Source organism: Miscanthus floridulus, chromosome 1, assembly GCF_019320115.1.
Source record: "Miscanthus floridulus cultivar M001 chromosome 1, ASM1932011v1, whole genome shotgun sequence".
In the NCBI taxonomy this organism is placed as follows: Eukaryota; Viridiplantae; Streptophyta; class Magnoliopsida; order Poales; family Poaceae; genus Miscanthus; species Miscanthus floridulus.
The window spans coordinates 145,760,867-145,787,268 of record NC_089580.1 but is presented as its reverse complement, the minus strand read 5'-3'; the positions used below and the strand labels follow the sequence as shown (position 1 = coordinate 145,787,268).

The 26,402-nt window shown below is 48.9% G+C and overlaps 2 protein-coding genes across 2 annotated transcripts in view; one reads left to right on the top strand and one right to left on the bottom strand.

Annotated features, from left to right (window-relative positions):
* LOC136543169 (nuclear cap-binding protein subunit 1-like) overlaps nt 1-26,402 on the bottom strand; it is a 44,932-nt gene that overhangs the window by 7,189 nt on the left and 11,341 nt on the right. Inside the window, exons 6-13 of the mRNA XM_066535703.1 lie at nt 14,332-14,508; nt 13,648-13,773; nt 13,370-13,436; nt 12,938-13,134; nt 10,160-10,230; nt 8,104-8,188; nt 7,289-7,357; nt 6,514-6,632 (exon numbers count right to left, since the gene is read on the bottom strand). Of these exons, the coding sequence (XP_066391800.1) occupies nt 6,514-6,632; nt 7,289-7,357; nt 8,104-8,188; nt 10,160-10,230; nt 12,938-13,134; nt 13,370-13,436; nt 13,648-13,773; nt 14,332-14,508 (911 nt within the window). The remainder of the gene's footprint in view (nt 1-6,513; nt 6,633-7,288; nt 7,358-8,103; nt 8,189-10,159; nt 10,231-12,937; nt 13,135-13,369; nt 13,437-13,647; nt 13,774-14,331; nt 14,509-26,402) is intronic.
* On the top strand, nt 19,192-20,656 carry LOC136543164 (uncharacterized mitochondrial protein AtMg00810-like). Its single transcript, XM_066535699.1, has 2 exons — nt 19,192-19,292; nt 19,392-20,656. Exons 1-2 carry the CDS (start codon nt 19,197-19,199, stop codon nt 20,409-20,411), a joined length of 1,116 nt encoding a protein of 371 aa, XP_066391796.1. The 5' UTR covers nt 19,192-19,196; the 3' UTR covers nt 20,412-20,656.

Sequence of the window (26,402 nt, the reverse complement as noted above, 5' to 3'; positions counted from 1 at the left end):
GAGAGTCCCCGCAACGTAGCGGATGATCCTCTTCACAGCCTGCTGGTGCTCCGTCGTCGGTCGCTGCATGAACCGACTAACGTAGCCGACGGAGAATGCCAAGTCCGGCCGTGTGTGGGCGAGGTAGCGAAGGCTCCCCACAAGGCGCCGGTACTGTGTAGCGTCCACCTCCTCCGTCGTGCTGTCGCGGCTCAGCTTCAGCCTCTCCTCCATTGGAGTGAGAGCTGGGTTGCAGTCGGTGAGCCCAGCTAGCTCAACGACGCGCTTGGCGTAGGCGGTCTGTCGAAGCGTGATCCCGGAGTCATCCTGGTGCACCTCGATTCCCAGGTAGAAGGAGAGAGGCCCCAGGTCACTCATCTGGAAGGTGGCCTTCATCTCTTCCTTGAATGCCGCCACCTTCGCATCCTTGGTGCCGGTGATCACCAAGTCGTCGACGTAGACACCCACCAGCAGGGCATTTCCTCCATTGCCCCGTCGGTAGATGGCCGCCTCGTGCGGGCTTTGCTCGAAGCCCATCCCCTTTAGCGTGGAATCCAACTTGGCATTCCACGCCCTCGGTGCCTGCCGCAAGCCATAGAGGGCCTTGCGCAGGCGGAGCACCTTGCCCTCCTTGCCGGGGATCGCAAATCCCGGCGGCTGGTGCACGTAGACCTCCTCCTTCAAGTCGCCGTTAAGGAACGCCGACTTGACGTCCATGTGGTGAACACGCCAGCCCTCCTGGGCAGCTAGCGCAAGGAGGAGTCGCACGGACTCCATCCGTGCCACGGGAGCAAAAGCGTCGTCGAAGTCGACCCCCTCCTGCTGCACGAAACCTCGTGCCACCAAGCGAGCCTTGTGCTTGACGATGGCGCCGGCTTCATCCCTCTTCAACTTGTACACCCACTTAAGGGTGATCGCGCGGTGACCACGAGGAAGGTCAGCAAGCTCCCAGGTGCGGTTCTTCTCAACCACATCCATCTCCAACTGCATCGCGGCGCGCCATGCCGCGTGTCTCTCGGCCTCTGCAAACGACCGAGGCTCGCCGTCGTCACACGCAAGGTGCAACTACGCCTCCAGGTCGTGAGGCACCGGTCCCGGCACCGGCTGGTCGCCGAGAAGGTTCTCCACCGTACGGTACCGCAACGGCTCACCGTCGTGGTACGCGTCGACGCGCTCCTCGTCGTGAGAGAGCGGAGTAGCGAGCTCAACCGGGCCGTGCTCGACACGAGCTGGTGGTGGAGTAGACGTGCCCGGAGTGGTGCCTGTCGGTGCTGGAGTGCGTGGCGTTGCCGGCTGTGGTGGAGCCGGCGAAGAGCTCATCGCAGCCGAGGTCCTGGCTGGAGAGCGTGGTGCTGTCAGAGTAGCAGGTGCCGGGGTCGGTGGAGGCTCGGAGACTGGGGTAGACGCGCTCGCCGAAGAAGAACTGCCTACTCCCCCAGCTCCCTCGAAGTGGACGTACTCGATAGTGAAGTCGTCGTACGTCGGAGCCGAGCCGTCGTCCACTGCCTTGTCCCACGCCCATCCTCGCCCTTCGTCGAACACAACGTCGCGCGCCGTGTGCACACGCTGTGTCTTCGGGTCGAGGATGCGGGAGGCCTTCGAGCCCTCCGCGTAGCCGATGAACACTCCCGGAGTGCTCCTGTCGTCGAGCTTGCTGATGTGGCCAAGCTCCTTGGTGAATGCGAGGCAGCCGAAGACCCGCAAGTGGGAGACCGCCGGCTTGCGCCCATGCAAAGCCTCGTACGGCGTCCTGCCGTCGAGCGCCTTGGTAGGCGAGCGGTTGAGGATGTAGACGGCCGTCACCACCGCCTCTCCCCAGAAGATAGCCGGCATCCCCCTCTGCTTGAGGAGGGCCCGAGCCATCCCCACACGCTGAATGCCCTCGTCAGCGCAGTACGACGCGAATTCAGCCACCGTGAATTCGCCGCCGTTGTCGGTGCGCAGCACGCGCAGCTTGCGGCCCCACTCCGCCTCCGCAGCAGCCTGCGCGCGCCTGATGGCGTCCGCAGCCTCTCTCTTGCTGCCGAGGACCATCACCCACATGTAGCGGGAGAGGTCGTCGACGAGCAGCAGGAAGTAGCGTCGTCCTCCCGGTGTGGCCGGTGTCACCGGGCCACACAAGTCCCCGTGCACAAGCTCGAGCCTCTCCTTGGCTCGAAAGCTCGCCCGCTGGGGAAAGGGGAGTCGCCTCTGCTTCGTCAACACGCAGACGTCGCAGAGCTGCTCCACATGGTCGAGGCACGGCAGGCCTCGCACCATCTCCGTGGCACTGAGCCGCTTCAAGGCCTCAAAGTGAAGGTGCCCGAAACGCTCGTGCCACTGCCACGCCTCGTCGTCCCGACGAGCAGCGAGACAGAGGGGTTGTGCCACCTGCACGTTAAGAACGTAGAGTCGATTTGCGCTTCTGGATACCTTGGCAAGAAGGCGACGACGACGATCCCAAATCCTCATGACTCCGTCCTCAACCACCACGCGCGAACCGTTCTCATCCAGCTGTCCCAAGCTGATGATGGAGTTCCTCAACGCGGGGATGTAGTAGACTCCGGTGAGCAGCCTGTGCTCACCAGACACGGTGGTGAAGATGACGGAGCCGACGCCCTTGATCTCCACGCCGGAGGCATCCCCAAACTTGACGGAGCCTCGAACGCTAGAGTCAAGCTCGGTGAAGAACTCCCGTCGACCGGTCATGTGATGGGTGGCGCCGGTGTCGAGGCACCACCCGTCAGTCTTGTTGCCGGAGCTGTCGCTGAGGAGGGCGTGTGCTTTTGGCTCGTCGAGGTGGAGGAGAGCCGCTGCGGCCGGTGCCGCTGGAGGTAGCTCGATGCTGGCATGTGCCATGAACAGAGCCGGCTCCTCCTCCGCCTGTGCGACGTGGGCCTGGCCGCGTCGTGGCTGTCGACAGTCCTTGGCCCAATGGCCAAGCTGGCCGCAGTTGCGGCAGGTGTCGTCTCGTGCCGGCTTGTGCCTGCCGGCGGCGCCGCCCTGGGCGCCTCCGCGGGCATCACCCTCGCACCCCGGCCTGGGCGTCTCTGCGCGCCTTGCGCGGCTTGCCACGCTTGCGGCCGCCTGTCGCGGAAGAAGGCTCCCCCTTCCTCCGGTCACCTTGGCTGGCAAGCCACTGCTCCCGAGGAGAAGCTTCCCGCCAGTGGTGATGGGCCCCGAGAGGGACTGTGGCTCATCGCTGTTGACGACCTTGAGGCGACCTATCGCCTCCTCGATCGACATCGTGGAGAGATCCAGCAGAGACTCGATCGAGCGAGCCATCTGCTTGTACTTCTCGGGGACGCAGTGGAAGAGCTTTTCGACAGCTCTCTCCTCGCCGTAAGTGTCGTCGCCGAACTGCACCATCTTCTGCAACAGAGTGTTGAGACGGAGAGCAAAGTCATCAACGTCCTCACCTGGCTTGAAGGCCAGGTTCTCCCACTCCTTGCGAAGTGCCTGCAGTGTGGACTTGCGGGCGCGGTCGCTGCCGATGCGTGCCGCAGCGATGGCGTCCCAAGCCTCCTTGGCAGTCCGCTTGCTGGTAAGCGAGAACTGCATCTCGGGCGGAACTGCAGCGATGAGAGCATCCAGCGCCCGTCGATCTAGGTCGTAGTCGACGTCGCCATACCGGACTGCCTCCCACATGTGCCGCACCTGGAGCTTTACCCTCATCACCGCAGCCCACTCGACGTAGTTGGTCTTGGTGAGGGTAGGCCACCCACCGCCGGGACCGACGTCCCTGACAACAGCCTGGAGCCCGTGGTAACCACGGTACCGATCCGGGGAGAGAGAGCCACGCTGCCTGTGAAGGCCGCGCTCTCCATCGACCCGTCGGTACCGATCCGGGGAGAGAGAGCCACGCTGCCTGTGAAGGCCGCGCTCTCCATCGACCCGTCCGCCACCGTTGCCGTGCGCGCCTCCTCCAGGAGCGCCACCGGCGCGTCCGCGCCTGTCTGGGCTGCCGCCGCGCTCGTGGGCGTGCGCGGCTGCCCCAGGAGCGCCACCGCCGTGCGCGCCTCCTCCAGGAGCGCCGCCAGCGCGTCCACGCCTGTCTGGGCTGCCGCCACGCTCGTGGACGTGCGCGGCTGCCCACTGCGCCGCCCGCGCTCGCGCTGCCTCCCTCTCTGGCAGCTCGAGGTCTGCGTCGGCGGTGTCGTCAGCGGAAATGGAGCTGCCGATGCTGCCGCGCAGAGCCTCGACCTCCGCCGCCGCCGCACGCGCTGCATTCGCCGCCGCCGCCGCTTCCGCCTCCGCTCTGGCTGCTGCCAGCTCCGCCGCTGCCAACCTCGACGCCCTTGCCGCCGCCGCAGCGGTCTCTGCCGCTGCTCGCTCGCGTTCCTCTGCTGCGGCAAGTTCGGCCTCCTGCCGACGCCGCGTGCTCGAGGCGACCGAGCGCTGAGACTGCCCTGCGGACATGACGCGCTACCGGGGGGCTGCTGCGTGGGGAGAGGGCTGCTTCAGACGAGCTGGGAGAGGAGTGAACAGGAGCGGCCGGAGCTGCTGCTACTCTCAGCTGGGCAAGGGGATGAGCAGAAGATGCTCAGGCTACAGGATACTACGGCTCTGATACCAGACGCGCTGCTCTCCGTTCTTGGCCTGGAAGACGATGGAGCCGGTTCCCTTGATTTCCACTCGAGACGAGTCGCCGAAACGCACCGTGCCGCGCGCCGTGGTGTCGAGCTCGGCGAAGAGCTCCCGGCGGCCGGTCATGTGATGCGTGGCCCCGCTGTCGAGGTACCATCCGTCGAGCGCCTCGTTGGCGCTGGTGTTGAGGAAGACACGCGCGCGCGGCTCGTTGATGTCAAGGGAGACCGTGGCCTTGGAGCAGACGGCTTCGTCCTTCTCGTCGAGCTCGAGGAAGCCGTGGGCGAAAAACAGAGCACCATCATCGTCCTCTGCTTCTGCGACGTGCGCAACACCGCCACGCCCTCCACCGCGCCGTCCACCTCGATCACCTCCAACGCGGTTGCCTCCTCCGCGTTGGTTGCCACCGCCGCCACCGCGGTCACCACCACCACGGCGCGGCTGGCGTCAGTCGCGCGCCCAGTGGCCGCGATCACCACAGTTGAGGCAGGTGTCGTCGTTCACCCCGCGATCGTCTCCACCGCCTCTGTCTCCTCCGCCGCGATTTCCCTTCCCGCGCTGCTTCTTGCCGCCGCGTGGACGACGTCGCGGTTCCTTGCCCGACGCGGAAGCGGCAGCCTCCTCCTTCTCCTTGGCACGCCACTGCTCCCTCGTCAGCAGCAGTCCACCGATGGCGGTCGGTTCCGCGTCCAACACCTCCATGTCGTCCACCGTCTTCAAGCGCCCAGACACCTCCTCGATGGTGAGGTCCTAGAAGTCCAGAAGCGTCTCGATGGCGATCCGGAGTTGAGCGTACTTCGGCGGCACGGCGCGCAGGAGCCTCTCCACCGCGCGCTCTTCATCGATGTCGTTGTCGCCGTGGAGAAGCTGCTGCTTCAGGGCCATCAAGCGAAGGGTGAAGTCCTCGATCTGCTCACCCGGACGGAAGGCGAGCTTCTCCCAGTCGCTGCGGAGTCGCTGGAGCGTGGCGCGGCGCACCCGATCGACTCCGATCCGCGCGGCGGCGATGGAGTCCCAGGCCTCCTTGGCCGATCCCTTCTCGGACAGCGGCATCTGCATCTCCTGTGGCACGGCGGCGATGATCGCCTCCACCGTGCGCCTGTCCTCATGGTATGGCAGGTCTTGGTACTCGATCGCATCCCAGAGTTGCCGCGCCTGGAGCTTCAGCTTCATGATCGAGGCCCACTCATGATAGTTTGTCTTGGTCAGCATCGGCCAGGTGGAACTTGCACCAGAGTCCTTGTACACGGTCTGGATCACCGGCGAGCGGCCCCTGGCCCGTCCGCGGCGGCGATCCTGATCCCGATCGGGCGACCGCGTCTGCCTGCGCTCGCGCTCCGGACTCCTCCGCGGAAACGGGCGGCGATCGCGCGGCGGATCCTCCTCCACCAACTCTCGACGCGGAGCCGCGGCCGTGGCGGCCGCGTTCCGAGCTGCTGCTGCTGCAGCCTCCGCGGCCTGCTGCGCCTGCGCGGCTGCGGCCTCTATCGCGGCCAGACGCTGCGCCCGCTGCTCGGCGGCGGCGGCGGCTGCTGCTGCTCTCTCTGCGGAGGTGGCCATGCTTTTCCCTATCTCTCAACCAGCTCTAGATACCAATTGTTGGCTGCCAGAGGGCAGCTTGGCCAACAGGACGCTTGGATTGTATTGCAAAAAGACTTAGATACAAGAAGATGCTAACCACTGCATATATAAGCAAGTGGTGTACCTACTCCTTAGCATATTCTAACTGCATAAAGCAGATGCTATGATACCTACTTGGTTGCCAAGGCACCATGATCAACTTGGTTGCCAAGGAACCTTACATGACAGTGAATAGTAAATAGCTATAGTAGGTAAATGTAAAACATCAACACTAGGCTAACTACTGACAGTAAGAAGAATGTACCAATCAACAGACAACATGAAGCAAATGCAAATAGTCAAATAATGATTACACAAAGAAGAAATCCTAAATAACGATCAACTTACAAGTGGTGTGAAAACCATAGTATAAGTCTGGTGCGGCACTCCATGTCCATGTTACTAATTCTGTCAAAAAGAGCATGCACTGCTCCTACCACAACTGAAGGGAACGCACCTGGTAATGCCTGAAATAAACCTTAATGTGGTGAGACTCAAATTGAATACATCCTTGGAAGCTAAAAAATCTATCAGTAGGGATAAGAAAACATTGGTGGATAAAATTTTCTAACATGCCAGGTTCATTTTCATGTTTAGGTACTGGAGCAAAAAATTGCTACAAACATAAGGCATCTAATGAAAAATGTATGTAGATAAATTTAACTCTTCAGACGACCACCTCATCCCATGTTCACATTAATACTAGAACCATCCAATTGAGACATCTAGAGCACAATGGTTTTCACTTTTCACAACAAAAAAGTGAAGTTTATTTACATAAAAATATAAACATGTCCCTTGAGATGTAAGCAATGCAATGGGAATCTGATATGTAGATAACATTAACAGAGGGGCATTGAGCGTTGATAGTGAAATTTATTGTGGTATTTTCATAACTATGCTTAGTTGTGACAATCGAAGAACATCTGTAGCATAATGTAGTGATGCAGCAAAAAAATAAATAAATAATTGCACGGTCAAACTTAAACTCAAATACTCAACCCAAATTTCAAAAAGCTCGCGAAATGAGCATTGCAGGTTCAACCGTACATTCTACTGTAACAGACATTACAGACAGACAGACAGACAAACAGCATCTGTCAAGGAGATATGAAAGGTCTACCTTGCAAAGATCAATGATAACCAATGTATAGTAAATTGGCTTGAATGGTGGATTCGGCAACAATAGTAGCTGCAAGAGAATATACGTTAGAATTTAGAAAACTATTTACCATAAGAACACCAAAACTATCCCAAGTACAGGGTAAAGAGAACCTCAAAATGCAACACAGCATGCACAAATATCCTAGGCAAATAACTCCTAAGACAGAATGTACCAAATGCTTCTAAATCCATTAACTCCGTGGCAATTAAAGTATCCAGGTTGGAAAGTAGCCTAGGGCCACCTATTTTCCACAGTAATGACTACTCTGCACAGAGCCACAAATTATTTCAAGACCAGCTGAAAATCAGTAGACTTATAATTCATTCAGGGTTTTCCCTTCTTTTTTGGCCGGGGACCTGGGAAGCATTGTTTAAGTTTGGAAACAAATTCCCTGCGGTTTAACTACTGTCTTACACTGATTGTCTGATAGCAAGAGGATAAAATTTTCTTTCTGTACCAACTAGTCACTCCAGTCTAAAGCAGATGTTTTAGAGAATTGTGCTTGCAAGTTGCAACTATACGTCAACCCAAGGCAGCGTTTTCTACGAAACACCCTATTAAATGCTTATTGGAAGCAGCATTATAAAGATAGGCATACAATCATTAAATCATTAAACCAGAACTTATTGGTTAACTCCATTATTGTTCTGGATGCATGCAGATAAAAACAAGTGGTTTAGACAAACGAGTAGAATCATATGAACGCAGGTATAAAAAAACAGGTATTAACTTTGAACCCAAATAAGTCAATATTAAAAATGTCAAAATAATACCTGTGAAAATATGGTCTCTGCCATCAGGTATTCATAGCGAAATGACACAGGAAGGCTGACCAAATAAAATGCACATTCTTTCCGACTAACTTTCAAAGAAAAACATAGACAAGATGGAATCAGTAAGCAAGCTGCACTTAATTAATGGATCATAAACATAAAATTCAATGGATGTTCCTGAGATGTCATGCTAAATTAAGGATCAGATTCCTTTCACATTAAAGACTACAGAAAATTTAACAGCTTTAGCTATAGCCATAAAGAAAATTCAAGCATGAAAAAGTCACTCAGAAAATGAACAAATTAGCATTATCCCACACTAAAATATTAAAAAAAATCCCCCATTCATGAAACATAGAATGCCATGGGATCTACCAGGTCAAACATCTAAACAATGAGCATTAGTATGCAAGTACATTTGTCTCGGTCTCAGAACATAATTCTTTTACTTATAAATGATTAGAAAAGAAAACCAGTTATGGCCATCACTGAACACAAAAAGAAACCACAGCCATGAATATTAGTATGCCAGTACATTTGTCTGAGTCTCAAAACATAATTCTTTTACTTATACATGATTAGAAAAAGAAAACCAGTTATGGCCATCACTGAGCACAAAAAGAAACCACAGCCAGCAATGGATCATGCAGGATCTCCTATACACCGTAAACATAAAACAGGGATTATGGTCCAAACACTAAGCACAAAAATAAACCACATAGCTGCTTAGCTAGCATTGCCGGCCCTCTCAATGTTAATCACCCAAATTGAAACCACTAATGCATATTTACACAGACAAGCAAAATCTAACAACTAATTGATATCAGACATATCTTCCATGGATACACTATATGCAATATCCTCTGAAGCACATATATTGGTATCAACATTCAACAAGACGACGACGACAACAACAACAACAACAAAGCCTTTAAGTCCCAAACAAGTTGGGGTAGGCTAGAGTTGAAACCCAACAGAAGCAATCAAGGTTCAGGCACGTGAATAGCTGTCTTCCAAGCACTCATATCTAAGGCTAAGTCTTTGGGTATATTCCATCCTTTCAAGTCTCCTTTTATTGCCTCTACCCAAGTCAACTTCGGTCTTCCTCTGCCTCTCTTCACGTTACTATCCTGACTTAGGATTCCACTACGCACCGGTGCATCTGGAGGTCTCCGTTGCACATGTCCAAACCATCTCAACCGGTGTTGGACAAGCTTTTCTTCAATTGGCGCTACCCCTAATCTCTCACGTATATCATCGTTCCGAACTCGATCCCTTCTTGTATGACCGCAAATCCAACGCAACATACGCATTTCCGCGACACTTAGCTGTTGAATATGTCGTCTTTTCGTAGGCCAACATTCTGCACCATACAACATAGCAGGTCTAATCGCCGTCCTATAAAACTTGCCTTTTAGCTTCTGTGGTACCCTTTTGTCACATAGGACACCAGACGCTTGCCGCCACTTCATCCACCCTGCTTTGATTCTATGGCTAACATCTTCATCAATATCCCCGTCCCTCTGTAGCATTGATCCTAAATATCGAAAGGTATCCTTCCTAGGCACTACTTGACCTTCCAAACTAACATCTTCCTCCTCCCGAGTAGTAGTGCCGAAGTCACATCTCATATACTCAGTTTTAGTTCTACTAAGTCTAAAACCTTTGGACTCCAAAGTCTCCCGCCATAACTCCAGTTTCTGATTCACTCATGTCCGGCTTTCATCAACTAGCACTACATCGTCCGCGAAAAGCATACACCAAGGGATGTCCCCTTGTATGTCCCTTGTGACCTCATCCATCACTAAAGCAAACAAATAAGGGCTCAAAGCTGACCCTTGATGTAGTCCTATCCTAATCGGGAAGTCATCCGTGTCTCCATCACTTGTTCGAACTCTAGTCACAACATTGTTGTACATGTCCTTAATGAGCCCGACGTACTTCGTTGGGACTTTATGTTTGTCCAAAGCCCACCACATAACATTCAACAAGAGTGTGACAATAAAATACATTCAATGTTTTTTGAAAAAAAAAAAATCAAAGGGTACAAACTGACCATCCATTGAAGAAAAGTAGCACATCCAAAATGCATTCTTCAACAACAAAACGATCTACAGGCTGCATGTTCTGTGAATCAACAGCAGCTGATTAGATGTGCAAAACACGAAGAACAATTGTCATATGATAAGGTATAGTTATAGTATCTTATATTCTTATTTGTAGTAGAATATAGCTACAACAAATGATTAATAAAAAAAAGGGCGTAATCAGTGCAAAGAGCTCCCGCTCTGTGCCGGGTCTGGGGAAGGGTGTCAGTGGCAAGCCTTACCCTCGCCTATCGATGAAAACGGATCGGATACGAACGGATATCACTCATATTATATTTGTTTTCATATTTCTGTTCGCATTCGGATTCGGACACGGATAGTGTTCGGATACATATACGAATACGGATTGACTCGGTTACGGATACGAATAATGAGTATCGAATACGGTATGAATCGGATTCGGAGAAGGTCGGATACAAATATCTATTCGGATATTGAGTAAAAGCAGCATATATATATAAAAGCAGCATATATATATATATATATATATATATATATATATATATATATATATATATATCCAAGTGGGAACTTATCTATGGGCCAGCTAGCTTAGCTAGGGCTATAGAGGATTGGGCCGTTTGGGCAAGAAGTAATATTTTGGCCCAATTCCAAAAATCACAATTCGAGACAAAAAAAAACAAAAAAAGCAAAAAATTATTGTTTGAGGCCCTAAACAAATTCAAATGAAAATGTTGTAATCAACAAAGTTTCATAACTTTTTGGGATCTAAAACTTTCATTTTGGTTGTTTCTCCATCTGAGATTCTGAGGTCGTTTGAAAAATCCAAATTTTAAATTTGAGAAATTCAAACGTAGTTTTCCTTGACAAAATGATTTCAACTATAAAGTTTCATAAAATTCTGAGATCTAAAACTTTTATTTTAGTCATTTGTTCATCCGACATAGTGGTAGTAACATTATTCACGAATCTCACACCTCTTATAGTTTATGAAACTACAAGAGAGAGATGTAAATTTTGTGAACAATGTTACTACCACAATCTCGGATGAACAAATGACCAAAATAAAAGTTGTAGATCTTGATGAGTTTTACAACTTTTATGTTCATGACTTTTTCAGCTGAAGCCATTTAATGTTTGAAAATGACGTTTGAAGTTGCTATTTTTTTAAATTCAAAATTCAAATAGATAGAATACAGTCACATGAAAAGATGAACACAATAATAGCTATAAGAGCACAATAAATTGATAGAACATGATTTTAGAAAATTTTAGAAAAAAAAATTATCAAATTTGAAGTTAGTACGAGGGAGAAAAACTAGTTACAAGTTTTAGCCAAAGATTAAAAAGAGAAATAGGCATTCTTTAACCATTTCGAAATTGAAATTCAAATAGCATTTTGAAGCACTAAATGATTTCAAATGAAAAAGTTGTAAACAACAAAGTTTCATAACTTTTTGAGATCTACAATTTTTATTTTGATCGTTTCTCCATCCAAGGTCGTTTGAATAATATCCGGATAATATCCGTTTGAATAATATCCGGATATATCCGATACTTAACCGGATTATCCGATATCCGCCGGATATCGATGATATTACATTCGTATTTGATATCCGCCTAAGATATCCGTTTTATTATCCGTATCCGAAAAAAATTACGGATATCCGAGTAACTATCCAGATAAGTGTTCATATTTGTTCGGTCGAACGGATGGTCGAATAAATATCCGTACCGTTTTCATCCATACCCTCGCCTGTGCAATGCAAGGAGACCGCGACTCGAACCCGGGACCTTCCGGTCACAGGCGGTAAGACTCTACCGCTTGCACCAGGCCCGCCCTTCAACAAATGATTAATACAGAAACTAAAATAAGATTTGGATTTCACTGAAGTATAATTGAAGCCAATATGCATAGATTCATTTTTTGTTAAACACCCATCACATAGTCCCCTCTGAAGTCCAGGTGATAAACCAGTATACACAAATGAAGGAACATATATATATAATTGCAAAACATATATTTTCCACATTATTTGAATGAATTCCCCAGGATGAAGAAGCAGAGTGAGTTACTTCACACAATATTATGTTTCAAGAGAGAACAACTTATCAGGCCAATAGGCCAATAGCTAAAGTCCATATAATATTAAAGAATTCACAAGATAGTAGTTTCAGGTGCCAAAGGAGCAGATTAGGAAATATCCTATCAAATTATTTCATGTGTGTCACTTATATTTCTAGTTGAATATTGAATGTAGAGCAGCTAGTACCAGTATACCAGACTAGCTTGAACCCATAGCAAGAATTTGGCAAGAAATGAAAGAAGGATCTCAGCACAAAATATCAAGAAACATATCCTCTTTAGATCATACTCCCTTCGTTCCAAATTATGTCACTTTGACTATGTCCTAAGGCAAACTTCTTTAACTTTAGCCAAGCCTACAGAAAAATATACCAACAGTTACAGCACTAAATTAGTTTTATTCCATCCACCATGCACTATGTCTTGAGAGTGCACTTATTTGGTATTGTAGGTGCCAATATATATTTCTATAAACTTGGTCAAAGTTAGAGAAGTTTGACTTAGGAGAAAGCCAAAGTGACTTATAATTTGGAACGGAGGTAGCACATAGAACTGAGCATTAAAATAAATAAATAAAAACAGAAGCAGTTCCATATCAGGTCAGATTGCATTAAAAAATAAATGATCAATGATCGAATGATCAAAGTGTTTCTATCTAAATCATAAATTTGCAAAGTACCTCAGCTTTATTCGTTGGAAAGATATGGAGTCTACGAAGTCTCTGAGGATACTTCATATCGGCTTCATGTTTCTCCTGACCTTTTAACATTTCAGAAGATGACTGCGAGGGAGTGGGTGGAGGGCAACTTATAGGGGAAAGACGATGTGATTTTCCGGCCACCAGCTGAGCTTCAAATGACAGGTGGGGTTTTGGAACTGCCAGGAAAGTAATTGGATTCCAGTCCATAGCCATAATAAGAATGCAAACATAAAGTGAAGCGTGTGACTTGAGACTTGACAAAAAGATAAATACTTTAAAATTCAAAAAAAAAGTTTAAGAGTTCTATCCACAATTGAAATATTATGAAATAATGACCAAATATCAGTTTGCAGCTTGCATACAAACTGCCATTGAAACAGACGGTTAGGGTAAAAGGTTGTCTTTGCATACCACTTTTAACTTTCCATCCATTGCGGGAAAGAACTTGAATGCGCTCCCATAGATCTTCCATGAAATCCTGCAAAGGACTAGCCTTTAATACTGAACTAAGGGCGTGTTTAGTTCGAGACCTCGCCTAGGGAGCTCTGCCAGGAAGCCACATCCAACCCCAGGCCCAGGTGTGTTTCCCAATGTGGGAACCAAACACGCCCTCGATATCACATAAGATTTTAAGTGAATCAAGAAATAAACAAGCTTCTGGTTCGTTCATTCAGGAAGATTAGCATTACCTTTTTGTTAGGAGAGTGGCCTTCATCTGTCTCAAAGACTGAGAAAGCAATATCATCAAAATGCCTCCTGATACTTATGTAAGACTGTATACCAACTAAAACTCTCTCGAACTCATCCGGAACTTGCTGCATGGTACATAAGTACATGTCATCAACGAGTTACCATCTACTAAATCTTCTAGTAAATAATTTCACAGAAGTTCCATGATTCTCTTCTACGCGCCTCCCCTGTATTGCTCTGCTGGGACATAGAACAGTTGCTCTACTGGGCCACATGCCAAAGAGAAGCAACTTAAGCAGCTAGCCACAGCAAGTCTTGAATAAACAAGATTAGTCAACAAGCTGCTCGATTTGCCAACAAGTAGAGTTGGCATGCTCAAGTCATGCTCCAGCACAAACATGTCACAAAATCACAACTGGATATTGGATAACACTAATAGGCTACTTCATCTATTAGAAGTTTAGAACCATTCAAAAATTCCAAGTGCATGTCAAACTTCAAGACAGATCTCGCCATTCCATCAAAATCTAGCACGTGTACATACCATCTTTTTTTTTTGGGGGGGGAGGGGGGGGTATGGAACAGTGGCACAAACACGATATTCTCCTTTTTGCGTGTGAGACGCAACACAGGACAACGGAGATTCATCTAAACAGTTAATGACAGGAGTAAATCGAAGTTACCTCAAACAATTCTGGACCACCCCATGGAAGTGAAGCCAAAATACAATAAACGTAGAAGTCAGCACGTGGTTGCCACGAAGGATTGCCAGTCTCCTCATCTAATATTGTTGCAGCAGATGATAATAGGGTCTCAAATGTCTCGATGATTGAACTTGGAACTACAACTTTGCTGCACATCTACATATAAGTATTAACAAAAATAAGATTTACATTTCCGTTAATAGAGTAAAGTAGTAAACAAACAGCAAAAATATAATATGTTTATAACCACAATATATGCATAAGGGTCTCAATATAAGAAAAAATATCTGACATCCCTACATTCTTTGAGTGAGAGAGGTTTTGAAAGCATGTTTCCCATATTTGATTTGATTTAAACTCAAACAAGAGTATCAATAGGAGATGGCAAATTCAAAACCTAATATGAAGGCAGCATTATCCTAAACAACCTGCTCACCCAATGCATAGTTTAGGGCCATAAATCGAACAATGACAAACTATACATAAGGTTATAAAGGCAAACAACGTTAATTAAAAGATACAAATATATCTATAATATGTAATGAAAATAAGCACATCCTAGGAGCTGGAGCAGAAGGGCTTCCACTTCTATCTAAGATATAGATGCCAAAAATGAGTGAAATAATGGCTAAGGTATAGAAGATGGCCAAGATATATAAAGCCATTTTATCTTTTGGCCAAAGAACACCATCTGATAGAAACAGGAGTGAACCTGGTCCTCAAAAACAAAACAAAAAACAAAAAAAAACTTAAGTTCAGGGAGCTATATGTAATACATAAAAAGGAATGGCCAGCAAGCTAGTACACATTGAGTGCATTCTATACATGTAACATAAATTTTACAGGGGGGAGCCAGCTAATTGAGTCACTGAAACGACCACAGGAGTCGCACCCTAAGCCCAGCTTCTGGAGCTGCTATTGTGAAATATGGCTTCCTTAGTATCAAAATGTCCACAAGAGCGCCTTCATAGAAAGGCAACCGGGCCTAGATGTTCGCCTTTTTATAGAATAGAAAGAGAAGGTAAAGAACTCCGCCTATGTTGTCTCAACATAGCAGGTGTAGCTGTAAGCCCTGCTTCCCAGGCACATTTAGTGTATTTAAGTTTTTAGTTAATCTATGTCATTAAGTCCTTGGGTAGCCCAAGAGTTGTGCGGGTACCCAGGCAGCTATTCTGTCTAGTTAAAGCTCTAGTGAGCTGTATGTAATCAATGCAGTGCTTATCCTCTTTATATATTGCAATGCAGTCGCCTGGGAGAGTTGCCCTGGCTGATTATTTTTCTCTGTTACCTCCAACAATTGGTATCAGAGAGTAGGTTAGACACCTTCTCATCTTCTCATCTTCTCCATGACGTCAACCTCCTCTGAGCGCCGGGCTAGGAAGACCAAGGAAGCCACTGAGGGCGAGCTGGGCGACCCCTCTGGCAGGGCTGCGCGCCTAAAGGCAGCAGAGGAGGCGGCGGCGCTGGCTGTCAAGGCGGCACAGCAGGCTGCAGCAGCCGCGGAGGCGGCAGCCAGGACAGCGCAGGAGCTGCGGGCGGAGATAGCAGCAGAGAAGGGAGATGAGGAGGAGGAGGAGGAAGAAGAAGAGGAGGACCGGAGGAACCGGCGGCCGCGGACTCCGCCGCGGGACAGGCGCCGTTCGCAGTCACCACTGCGTGACCAAAGGCGTCGTGGCGGCGGTCGCTATGAGTCGCCGCAAGGCAGGGTGGTCTACCGCGATTCCGGCAGCGGCACATCATGGCCAATGCTGGACAAGACCAATTATTATGAGTGGAGCCAAACAATGAAGCTCAGGATGCAGGCGCGCGACCTCTGGGAAGCTGTCGAAGGAGGCCCAGTGCAGTTTCGCGACGACAGGCGAGCTCTGGAGGTGATCGTCGCTGCTGTGCCCAAGGAGTTGGGGCTCCCGCTCCTCGACAAGGCGACGGCAAAAGAGGCATGGGATGCCATCGCTGCGACTCGTATCGGTGTGGACAGGGTCCGCCGAGCGACGTTGCAGCGACTGCGTCGGGAGTGGGAGAACATTGACGTCAAGCCTGGCGAGCCGGTGGAGGATTTTGCCCTGCGGCTGTCAACTCTGCACCAGCAGCTGGTGCTTCATGGAGACAGGGACATCGATGAGGCGCGTGTCGTGGAAAAGTTTCTGCGCACGGTGCCGACCAAGTACGCGCAGATCGTCGTCGCCATTGAGCAGTTCCTCGACTTCGAGGCGCTCACGCTTGAAGAGGTGACAGGAAGGCTCAAGGCGGTGGATGACCGTGAAGCGCAAGCTGTGACAGAGCCGGTGTCCATCAACGGCAAGCTGCTGTACACTGAGGAGCAGTGGCGTGCGCGTTTGAGGAAGGAGAAGAAAGGCGCAGAAGAAGCTGGCGGTTCTGGTTTCAAGAACCAGCGCGGCGGTGGCGGAGGACGCAGCCGCGGAGGTGGACGCGGACGGGGCAGAGGTGCTGGCCGTGGCGGCGGACGTGGAGAAGGCAATGGCGCCGGCCGTGTTGGCCCCAACACGTGCCTCAACTGCCATCAGGAAGGGCATTGGGCGCGTGAATGTCCCCAGCCGCGCCGTGATGGAACAGAGCGCGGCGGCGGGGGAGGAAATCGAGGTGGACGCGGCGGCGGAAACCGTGGAGGAGGCCGTGGCGGCGGTAACCAAGCTGGGCAGCAAGGAGGACATGAAGGGCGTGCCCAGTTTGCTGAGTGTGAGGAGGATGCAGCTCTGTTTCTGTCTCACGGCTTCATTGAGATGGAACAGAGCACGCCGAAGCTCAACTATACAGCGCAGCGCGTTGAGTTCTTTGAGCCACGTGCGCGTGCTTATCTGGGAGCAGATGATGAAGAGATGGCTGGCGGCTGGTACCTTGATTCAGGCGCAACACACCACATGACTGGGCGGCGTGACCTGTTTTCAGACCTGAACACGGATGTTCGAGGCACGGTTCGGTTCGGGGACGCGTCCAAGGTGGAAATCAAGGGCGTTGGCTCAATTGTTTTTGAAGCAAAGACTGGTGAGAATCGTGTTCTTCATGGAGTTTATTTCATTCCGGCGTTGAAGAACTCGATCATGAGCCTCGGTCAACTTGATGAGAATGGCTCAAAGGTGGTGATTGATGATGGAGTACTGCGGATTTGGGAACGCAGCAGCGGTCGCCTACTGGCCAAGGTGAGGCGTGGCGCGAACCGGCTGTATGTACTGCATATGAAGACAGCACAGCCAGTGTGTCTTGCTGCGCGCAGGGATGAGGAGGCGTGGAAATGGCATGAGCGTTTTGGGCATCTGAATTTTGAGGCCCTGCGGAGGCTTGGCAAGGAGGAAATGGCAAGAGGGATGCCAAAGATCGATCATGTTGAGCAAGTGTGTGACACTTGTGTCACCACCAAACAGAGGAGGCGATCATTTCCTGCTGCAGCAACATATCGTGCTCAGGATCACCTTGAATTGGTGCATGGTGATCTCTGTGGGCCAGTTACACCAGCAACTTCGGCAGGTAATCGCTATATTCTGCTGCTTGTAGATGATGCCACACGATTCATGTGGGCAGTGCTGCTGTCATCTAAGGATGCTGCAGCAGATGCTATCAAGAAGGTGAAGGCTGCTGCAGAGGTGGAGAGTGGGCGTAAACTGAAAGTTCTGCGCACAGATAATGGAGGAGAGTTTACTGCTGCAGAATTTGCTGCTTATTGTGCCAATGAAGGAGTCAAAAGGCATTACAGTGCTCCTCATTCACCACAGCAGAATGGCGTGGTGGAGCGTAGAAATCAAACCGTGGTGGCCATGGCACGTGCCTTACTCAAGCAGCGCCAGATGCCAGCCAAGTTTTGGGGGGAGGCAGTGATGACTGCTGTGCATATTCTGAATCGGTCACCAACCAAGGCTCTAGGTGATGTCACTCCCTATGAAGCATGGCATGGCCGAGCACCCACTGTTGGTCATCTGAAGGTGTTTGGTTGTGTGGCATATACTCGCCGTTTGTCTCAGCTCAGGAAACTTGATGATCGTGGTGAAGCTGGAGTATTTATTGGCTATGCTGAAGGAGCCAAAGCCTATCGAGTTTTTGATCCAGCATCTCAGCGTGTATGTGTCAGCCGAGATGTGGTTTTTGATGAAGGAAGAGGTTGGGATTGGACATCACCAGCAGCAGGTACGTCTGGGGCAGCTGGTAGTGATTTTGTGGTGGAATTTCCTTGGGAGGAAGAAGTCCCTGGAGCTGGAGGTTCAGTGCAGTCACACTCATCTCCTCAGCCCCATTCTGCCTCACCTGAAGCTTTCCCAGCAGCAGAATCGGTGCTTGATGCAGGAGAAGAGGTGTCTGAGACATCCAGAACGCCTTCACCACCACCAGCTCCAGCCAGCCCACAAGTGGAGCACGTGACTCCCTTGGAAGATGATGAGGAACGGCTGGACACTTATCACAACGACGAGCAGCTGCGCTATCGTACCATAGATGGCATATTGGGCGGGGAACAGGAAGTTCCGCCGCCGGCGCAGCGCTTGTTCGCAGAGCTCCACCTCACCCACTCTGGGGAACCCATTTCTTATGCAGAGGCAAAAGATGATCCTGCATGGCAGGCAGCAATGAAAGAGGAGCTGCGCGCTGTTGAGCGCAATGGCACCTGGGAGCTTGTGTCTCCCCGAGCTGGCCATCGGCCAATTTCTCTAAAATGGGTCTACAAGCTGAAGAAAGATGAGAAAGGAGATGTGATCAAGCACAAGGCTCGGCTTGTTGCTCGTGGGTTTGTGCAGCAAGAGGGTGTTGATTATGAGGATGTGTTCGCTCCTGTTGCGCGCATAGAATCAGTGAGACTGCTGCTTGCTCTAGCTGCCCAGGAAGGATGTACTGTTCATCATATGGATGTCAAGTCAGCTTTTCTAAATGGAGAGCTCAAGGAAGAAGTATATGTCCAGCAGCCACCTGGGTTTGCTATTCCTGGGGAAGAAAGCAAGGTATATCGCCTGCACAAAGCTTTGTATGGGCTGAAGCAGGCACCCAGGGCGTGGAACGCTAAGTTGGACTCTACTCTGAAGGAAATGGGGTTCAAACAGAGCAAACATGAAGCAGCAATTTACAGGAAAGGTTCAGAGGGCTCAGTGTTGCTGGTTGGGGTCTATGTTGATGATCTGATCATCACTGGAGCAGTCAAAGATGAAGTAAAGGCTTTCAAGGAAAGGATGAAATCCACCTTTGAGATGAGTGACTTGGGTTTGCTCAGTTTCTACCTTGGCATTGAAGTACAGCAAGGCAAGAATGGGACCACCATGAGGCAGACTCACTATGCCAAGAAAATCCTAGAACTGGGAGGCATGTCTGATTGCAATCCAGCAGCTACACCAATGGAAGAGCGCCTGAAGCTCAGCAAGCATAGCACTGCCAAGGAGGTGGATCCAACTCAGTATAGGAGGCTGGTTGGAAGCTTGAGATACCTGGTTCATACCAGGCCTGATTTGGCTTTCTCAGTGGGCTATGTGAGCAGATTCTTGGAGAAACCGACCACTGAGCACCAGCAAGCAGTCAAGAGGGTGCTGAGGTACTTGGCTGGAACATTGGACTATGGTCTGCAGTTCAAAAGAGCCCCAAATTCTGCTAGGTTTGTGGGCTACTGTGATTCAGACCTAGCCGGTGATATTGACTCCAGCAAAAGCACAACAGGTTGTCTGTTCTTCTTTGGCAACAGCTTGGTCAGCTGGCAATCTATCAAGCAGAGAGTGGTGGCTTTGTCTAGTTGTGAGGCTGAATATGTGGCTATGACTTCAGCAGCAACACAAGCCCTGTGGCTGTCAAGATTGTTAGCTGATTTGTTGGGAAGAAAGGTGGAGACTGTGGAACTGAGGGTTGACAACAAGTCTGCAATTGCACTTGCTAAGAACCCTGTCTTCCATGACAGGAGCAAACATATCAGAGTTAAGCAACATTTTATCAGGGATTGTATTGAAGAAGGCAGCATCAGGACTGAGTACATCCCTACAGTTGATCAATTGGCAGACATTCTCACTAAGGCTTTGGGCAAGGCCAAGCTTGAAGATATGAGAAGCAGAATTGGCATCAAGCAGATAAAGAAGGGTTGAAGCAGGTCTTAGGGGGAGAACTGTAGCTGTAAGCCCTGCTTCCCAGGCACATTTAGTGTATTTAAGTTTTTAGTTAATCTATGTCATTAAGTCCTTGGGTAGCCCAAGAGTTGTGCGGGTACCCAGGCAGCTATTCTGTCTAGTTAAAGCTCTAGTGAGCTGTATGTAATCAATGCAGTGCTTATCCTCTTTATATATTGCAATGCAGTCGCCTGGGAGAGTTGCCCTGGCTGATTATTTTTCTCTGTTACCTCCAACAGCAGATCCCAAGCCCTGGTAAAGGAGGAGGGTTGTGATAGGCGTGGCGAGCCAACGTTAAATCTAGCCATTCTAATGGAGATGAAACCCGAAAGAAAACCATTGGGGCGTAACCCTCTTAGCGACGCGCCATATCGGAACTCGGATATGGTGTTAAATGAGCAAGGGCCGGGTCGTCACCCCCGTGACGCGCCGTGTCGCGACCTGGGCACGATGTCAAGTGAGCAAGGATCGGGTCGTCGCATCCTTAGTGGCGCGCTACATCGGCGCCCGGGTGTACTGAAAAATGAGCAAGGGTCTTCGCATCTGAGTCGATGAGTGCGAAGGGTAAGGAAGCTAGTCGAACCAACTAGGATCCGTTTAGCTAGTTGGAATGTAGGGTCGCTTACAGGTAAGTTAAAAAAATTAGTTGATACCGCGACTAGGAGGCGTGTAAATATATTATGCGTTCAAGAGACTAAATGGAAGGGTTAGAAGGCGAAGGAGGTGGACAATACAGATTTCAAGCTTTGGTACACAGGGACAGTCGCGAATAGAAATAGAGTAGGAGTTTTGATTGATAAGAGCCTCAAGAATAGTGTGGTGGGAGTGAGAAGGCAAGGACATAGGATTATCTTAGTCAAGCTTGTCATTGGTGATATGGTCTTAAACGTAATTAGTGCGTATGCCCCGTAAGTAGGCCTCGACGAGAGTGCTAAGAGATTGTTCTGGGAAGACTTAGATGGTCTGATTAGAGCTGTACCTAGTAGTGAGGAGCTTTTTATAGGAGATCTTAATGGGCATGTAGGTACTACAAGCGCAGGTTTCGAGGCAGTTCATGGAGGTTTTGGGTATGGTAATAGGAATCAGGAGGGGGAGGAAGTTCTAGACTTCGCGGTAGCTTTTGACCTGATGATAGCCAACACTTTCTTTAGAAAGAGAGAATCTCATCTAGTGACATTCAGTAGCGGACAACACTCTAGCCAGATTGACTTTGTCCTCGCAAGAAGAAAGGACAGACGAGCATGCTTGGGTTGCAAGGTGATACCAGGGGAGTGTGTTGTTTCTCAACATAAGCTTTTGGTGGCAGACTTTCGTTTTCAGGTGCGTGCCCGTAGGGATAAACAAGCTAAGATTGAAAGAACAAAGTGGTGGAAACTGAAAGGGGAGACGTCAGAGGTATTCAGGGAAAGGGTTATCAAAGAGGGCTCTTGGAAGGAAGAAGATGACATAAACAACATGTGGGAGAAGATGGCAACCAACATTCGGAAGGTGGTCTCAGAGGTGTGTGGAGTAACCAAAGGAAGTGGAGGCGAGGCTAAAGATACTCGGTGGTGGAACGAGGAAGTCCAAAGGGCTATTAAGGAGAAGAAATAATGCTATAGACGCTTGTACCATGACAGGAGTGTGGACAACATAGAGAAGTACAAGGTGGCAAAGAAGACTGCAAAGCGAGCTGTAAGTGTGGCAAAGGGTAGAGCGTACGAGGATCTTTACCAACATTTGAGTACGAAGGAAGGAGAGAAGGACATTTATAGGATGGCTAGGGTTCGTAAGAGAAAGACAAAGGACTTCAACCAAGTTAAGTGCATTAAGAATGAAAGAGAGCATCTCTTGGTGAAGGAGGATGAGATCTGACATCAATGGCAAGAGTATTTTGACAAATTGTTCATCGGTGAGAATACGGACACAACCTTTCAGTTGAATGACTCTTTTGATAACACCAATAGGCGCTTTGTGCGGAGAATCCGAGAATCTGAGGTCAGAGAGGCGCTAAAAAGGATGAAAGGAGATAAGGCGATGGGACCGGATGGTATCCCAATCGAGGTGTGGAGATGCCTCGGGGACATAGCTATAGTATGGCTAACCAAGCTGTTCAACCGTATTTTTCGATCGAACAAGATGCCTGATGAGTGGAGAAGTATATTGGTACCGATCTACAAGAATAAAGGGGATATTCAAAGTTGTACTAATTACCGGGGAATTAAGTTGATGAGCCATACTATGAAGCTATGGGAGAGAGTTATCGAGCATCGCTTGAGAGCAATAACGCGGGTCTCTATGAACCAATTTGGTTTCATGCCCGAAAGGTCAACCATGGAAGCAATTTTCTTAATAAGACAAGTTATGGAGCGGTATAGGGAGAAAAAGGACCTACACATGGTTTTTATTGACTTGGAGAAGGCTTATGATAAAATACCAATGAATGTTATGTGGTGGGCTTTGGACAAACATAAAGTCCCAACGAAGTACGTCGGGCTCATTAAGGACATGTACAACAATGTTGTGACTAGAGTTCGAACAAGTGATGGAGACACGGATGACTTCCCAATTAGGATAGGATTACATCAAGGGTCAGCTTTGAGCCCTTATTTGTTTGCCTTAGTGATGGATGAGGTCACAAGGGATATACAAGGGGACATCCCTTGTGTATGCTTTTCGTGGACGATGTAGTGCTAATTGATGAAAGCCGGACAGGAGTGAATCAGAAACTGGAGTTATGGCGAGAGACTTTGGAGTCCAAAGGTTTTAGACTCAGTAGAACTAAAACTGAGTATATGAGATGTGACTTCGGCACTACTACTCGGGAGGAGGAAGATATTAGTTTGGAAGGTCAAGTAGTGCCTAGGAAGGATACCTTTCGATATTTAGGATCAATACTACAGAAAGACGGGGATATTGATGAAGATGTTAGCCATAGAATCAAAGCAGGGTGAATGAAGTGGCTGCAAGCATCTGGTGTCCTATGTGACAAAAGAGTACCACAGAAGATAAAAGGCAAGTTTTATAGGACGGCGATTAGACCTGCTATGTTGTTTGGTGCAGAATATTGGCCTACGAAAAGACGACATGTTCAACAGATAAGTGTCACGGAAATGTGTATGTTGCGTTGGATTTGCGGTCATACAAGAAGAGATCGAGTTAGGAACGATGATATACGTGATAGATTAGGGGTAGCACCAATTGAAGAAAAGCTTGTCCAACACCGGTTAAGATGGTTTGGACATGTCCAACGGAGACCTCCAGAGGCACCGGTGCGTAGTGGAATCCTAAGCCAGGATAGTAACGTGAAGAGAGGCAGCGGAAGACCGAAGTTGACTTAGGTAGAGGCAATAAAAGAAGACTTGAAATGATGGAATATACCCAAAGACTTAGTCTTAGATAGGAGTGCTTGGAAGACAGCTATTCACGTGCCTGAACCTTGATTGCTTCTGCTGGGTTTTAACTCTAGCCTACCCCAACTTGTTTGGGACTTAAAGGCTTTGTTGTTGTTGTAAAGAGAAGGTAAAGGGGGGCTTTATTGGTAAAGGCTGAGGTCCATGAAAGAATCGTTGGAGCACATCACGCAGGCAGAAGAATGAGATGGCTGATACATAGATATGGTTTTTATTGGCCAAACAAAAAGATTACAACAAGCATTTGGTATTCCTGATTTCTATTACAATGGATACTCCCTCCGGTTCAAAAAACTTGTTTTAGCCTCCTTCACGATCTTCAAAATACATATTGTTCTAGAATACCTAGGCAACTTCAGCTTGCTGTTCGCAGCCTTACCCCTCCTTAATTGGAACAATGAATAACCTCTTTTTGCATGCATTCACACTTTTGAGAATATTAATTGAGGATAAGATGTCATTTTACCTAACTCCTTAATTCTTGTGCCCAACTATAAAGAAGTGTTTTATAGGACGGCGATTAGACCTGCTATGTTGTATAGTGCAGAATGTTGGCCTACGAAAAGACGACATGTTCAACAGCTAAGTGTCGCGGAAATGCGTATGTTGCGTTGGATTTGCGGTCATACAAGAAGGGATCGAGTTCGGAACGATGATATACGTGATAGATTAGGGGTAGCGCCAATTGAAGAAAAGCTTGTCCAACACCGGTTGAGATGGTTTGGACATGTGCAACGGAGACCTCCAGATGCACCGGTGCGTAGTGGAATCCTAAGTCAGGATAGTAACGTGAAGAGAGGCAGAGGAAGACCGAAGTTGACTTGGGTAGAGGCAATAAAAGGAGATTTGAAAGGATGGAATATACCCAAAGACTTAACCTTAGATAGGAGTGCTTGGAAGACAGCTATTCACGTGCCTGAACCTTGATTGCTTCTGATGGGTTTCAACTCTAGCCTACCCCAACTTGTTTGGGACTTAAAGGCTTTGTTGTTGTTGTTGTTGTTGTATGTCATAACTAAAAAAAATATAATGATATAAAAGTATGTTTCGATGCAATTCTGCTCTTACTATCATTTATTAGTCAAAGTCCAAATATATTGATTGTGCATATTCTAAAACAAAGTTATCATCTGACTATCCATCCTGGTTATTAAGGCGTCGCCCGTCCGAGCGGTTTTTCAACCGGAGCACCGGGCTCGCCACAGCTTTCCTGCATATGGCATCGCCTCCAGAACCAAGTCATCGACAAGGCATCGGGCGACTCCAAGCAGACGCCGCATGCGCGAAGCGATGCGGGAGCGCAGGAGGAAAAGCGCCACGTGCAGGAGGAAAAAGCAGCAGGCAGGAAACGCAAGGGAGTTGCACTCGCGGCAAACACGAGGGAATTGCACGCGTGCGGGAAGTCACGCGCCCTGTGCCTACACCTCCCATGAGGAGGTGCCCCCATCCATTCACGCCAATTGAGAGAGGGTCTGAGGGAGAATGAAAGAGAGGAGAGAAGGGAAGAGAAGAGGGAACCTAGAACTAGTAGAGCCAGATCCACGGTGACCTGCGTGCGGCCGAGTGGACAGCACGACCCTGTGCCTCTCCGCCAATCTCCGCGTGCCCATGACTCTACTTCTCCCCTTCTCTCTGAAGTCAACGCCCAGTTCCGAGGTCTTCCCTTCCCTCTGTTATGTTACCTGTGTTTCCTCTGCTCTGGTGCTTGTTTGTGTTTGGCTTGGCTTGGCTTGCTTAATCTTACAGCTTGATGGGTTGTGCATACTGGTTTTTCTTGTGCACTACTTATTGTCTTATATTTTGTAATGTGGAGTGTGAAATTATGAACTACTATTAATCACGTCAACTAGACTCTGAACAGCACTAGTAATAAAGGTGTTATGTCATTAGAGACTAATTTGTTGCTACCGAGAGATTTCAGATTTGCCATTTTGCTACTTTATGTTTTGCACTAGCACTTTAGTAGCATTACTTATTACTATTACATGCTATTACATGCTAAGAATCGGCAATATTAATGTACAATTTGCTTCTAAATTCTAGTGCATTATTTATATATCAAGACGTTGTATGGCCTCGCCGCACGCCTTAAACGCCTAGGCATCTGGAAGGGGGTGACTCGCCTGTTGGTCCCTCACTGCCCTGCACAGGTAAGCAGTAAGCTTACCAGCACACACACTCACTCACTATGGTAGAGGCAGAAGAAGGGGTGAGCACAGACACACACAGCACAAGCACTAGCGTTGGCCAGAGCTCTGCTCTTTTGGTTTGTGGCAACTGAACTGCCTGTTTTCATTGCATAGAGGAGTATATACAACTCATGTACCAACTATAAGGTACACATGAGCATGGCTGAGTACAGCCCCAACTACTACTAGTACTAGCAGTATAATTCCTACCTCAGCCCACTACCAAGACATGGCTGATGTATTAGCTACCAACTAATGTACCAGTGATGGCCTATTGCCCTACTGCTACAGCAACTAGGACAGCAGAGAATGACCGATTGCCAAATCTGTTGTGCAGCAAACAAAGAGCGAGAGGTCAGCAGCAGATTATGTCTTACCATTCTTCCCCT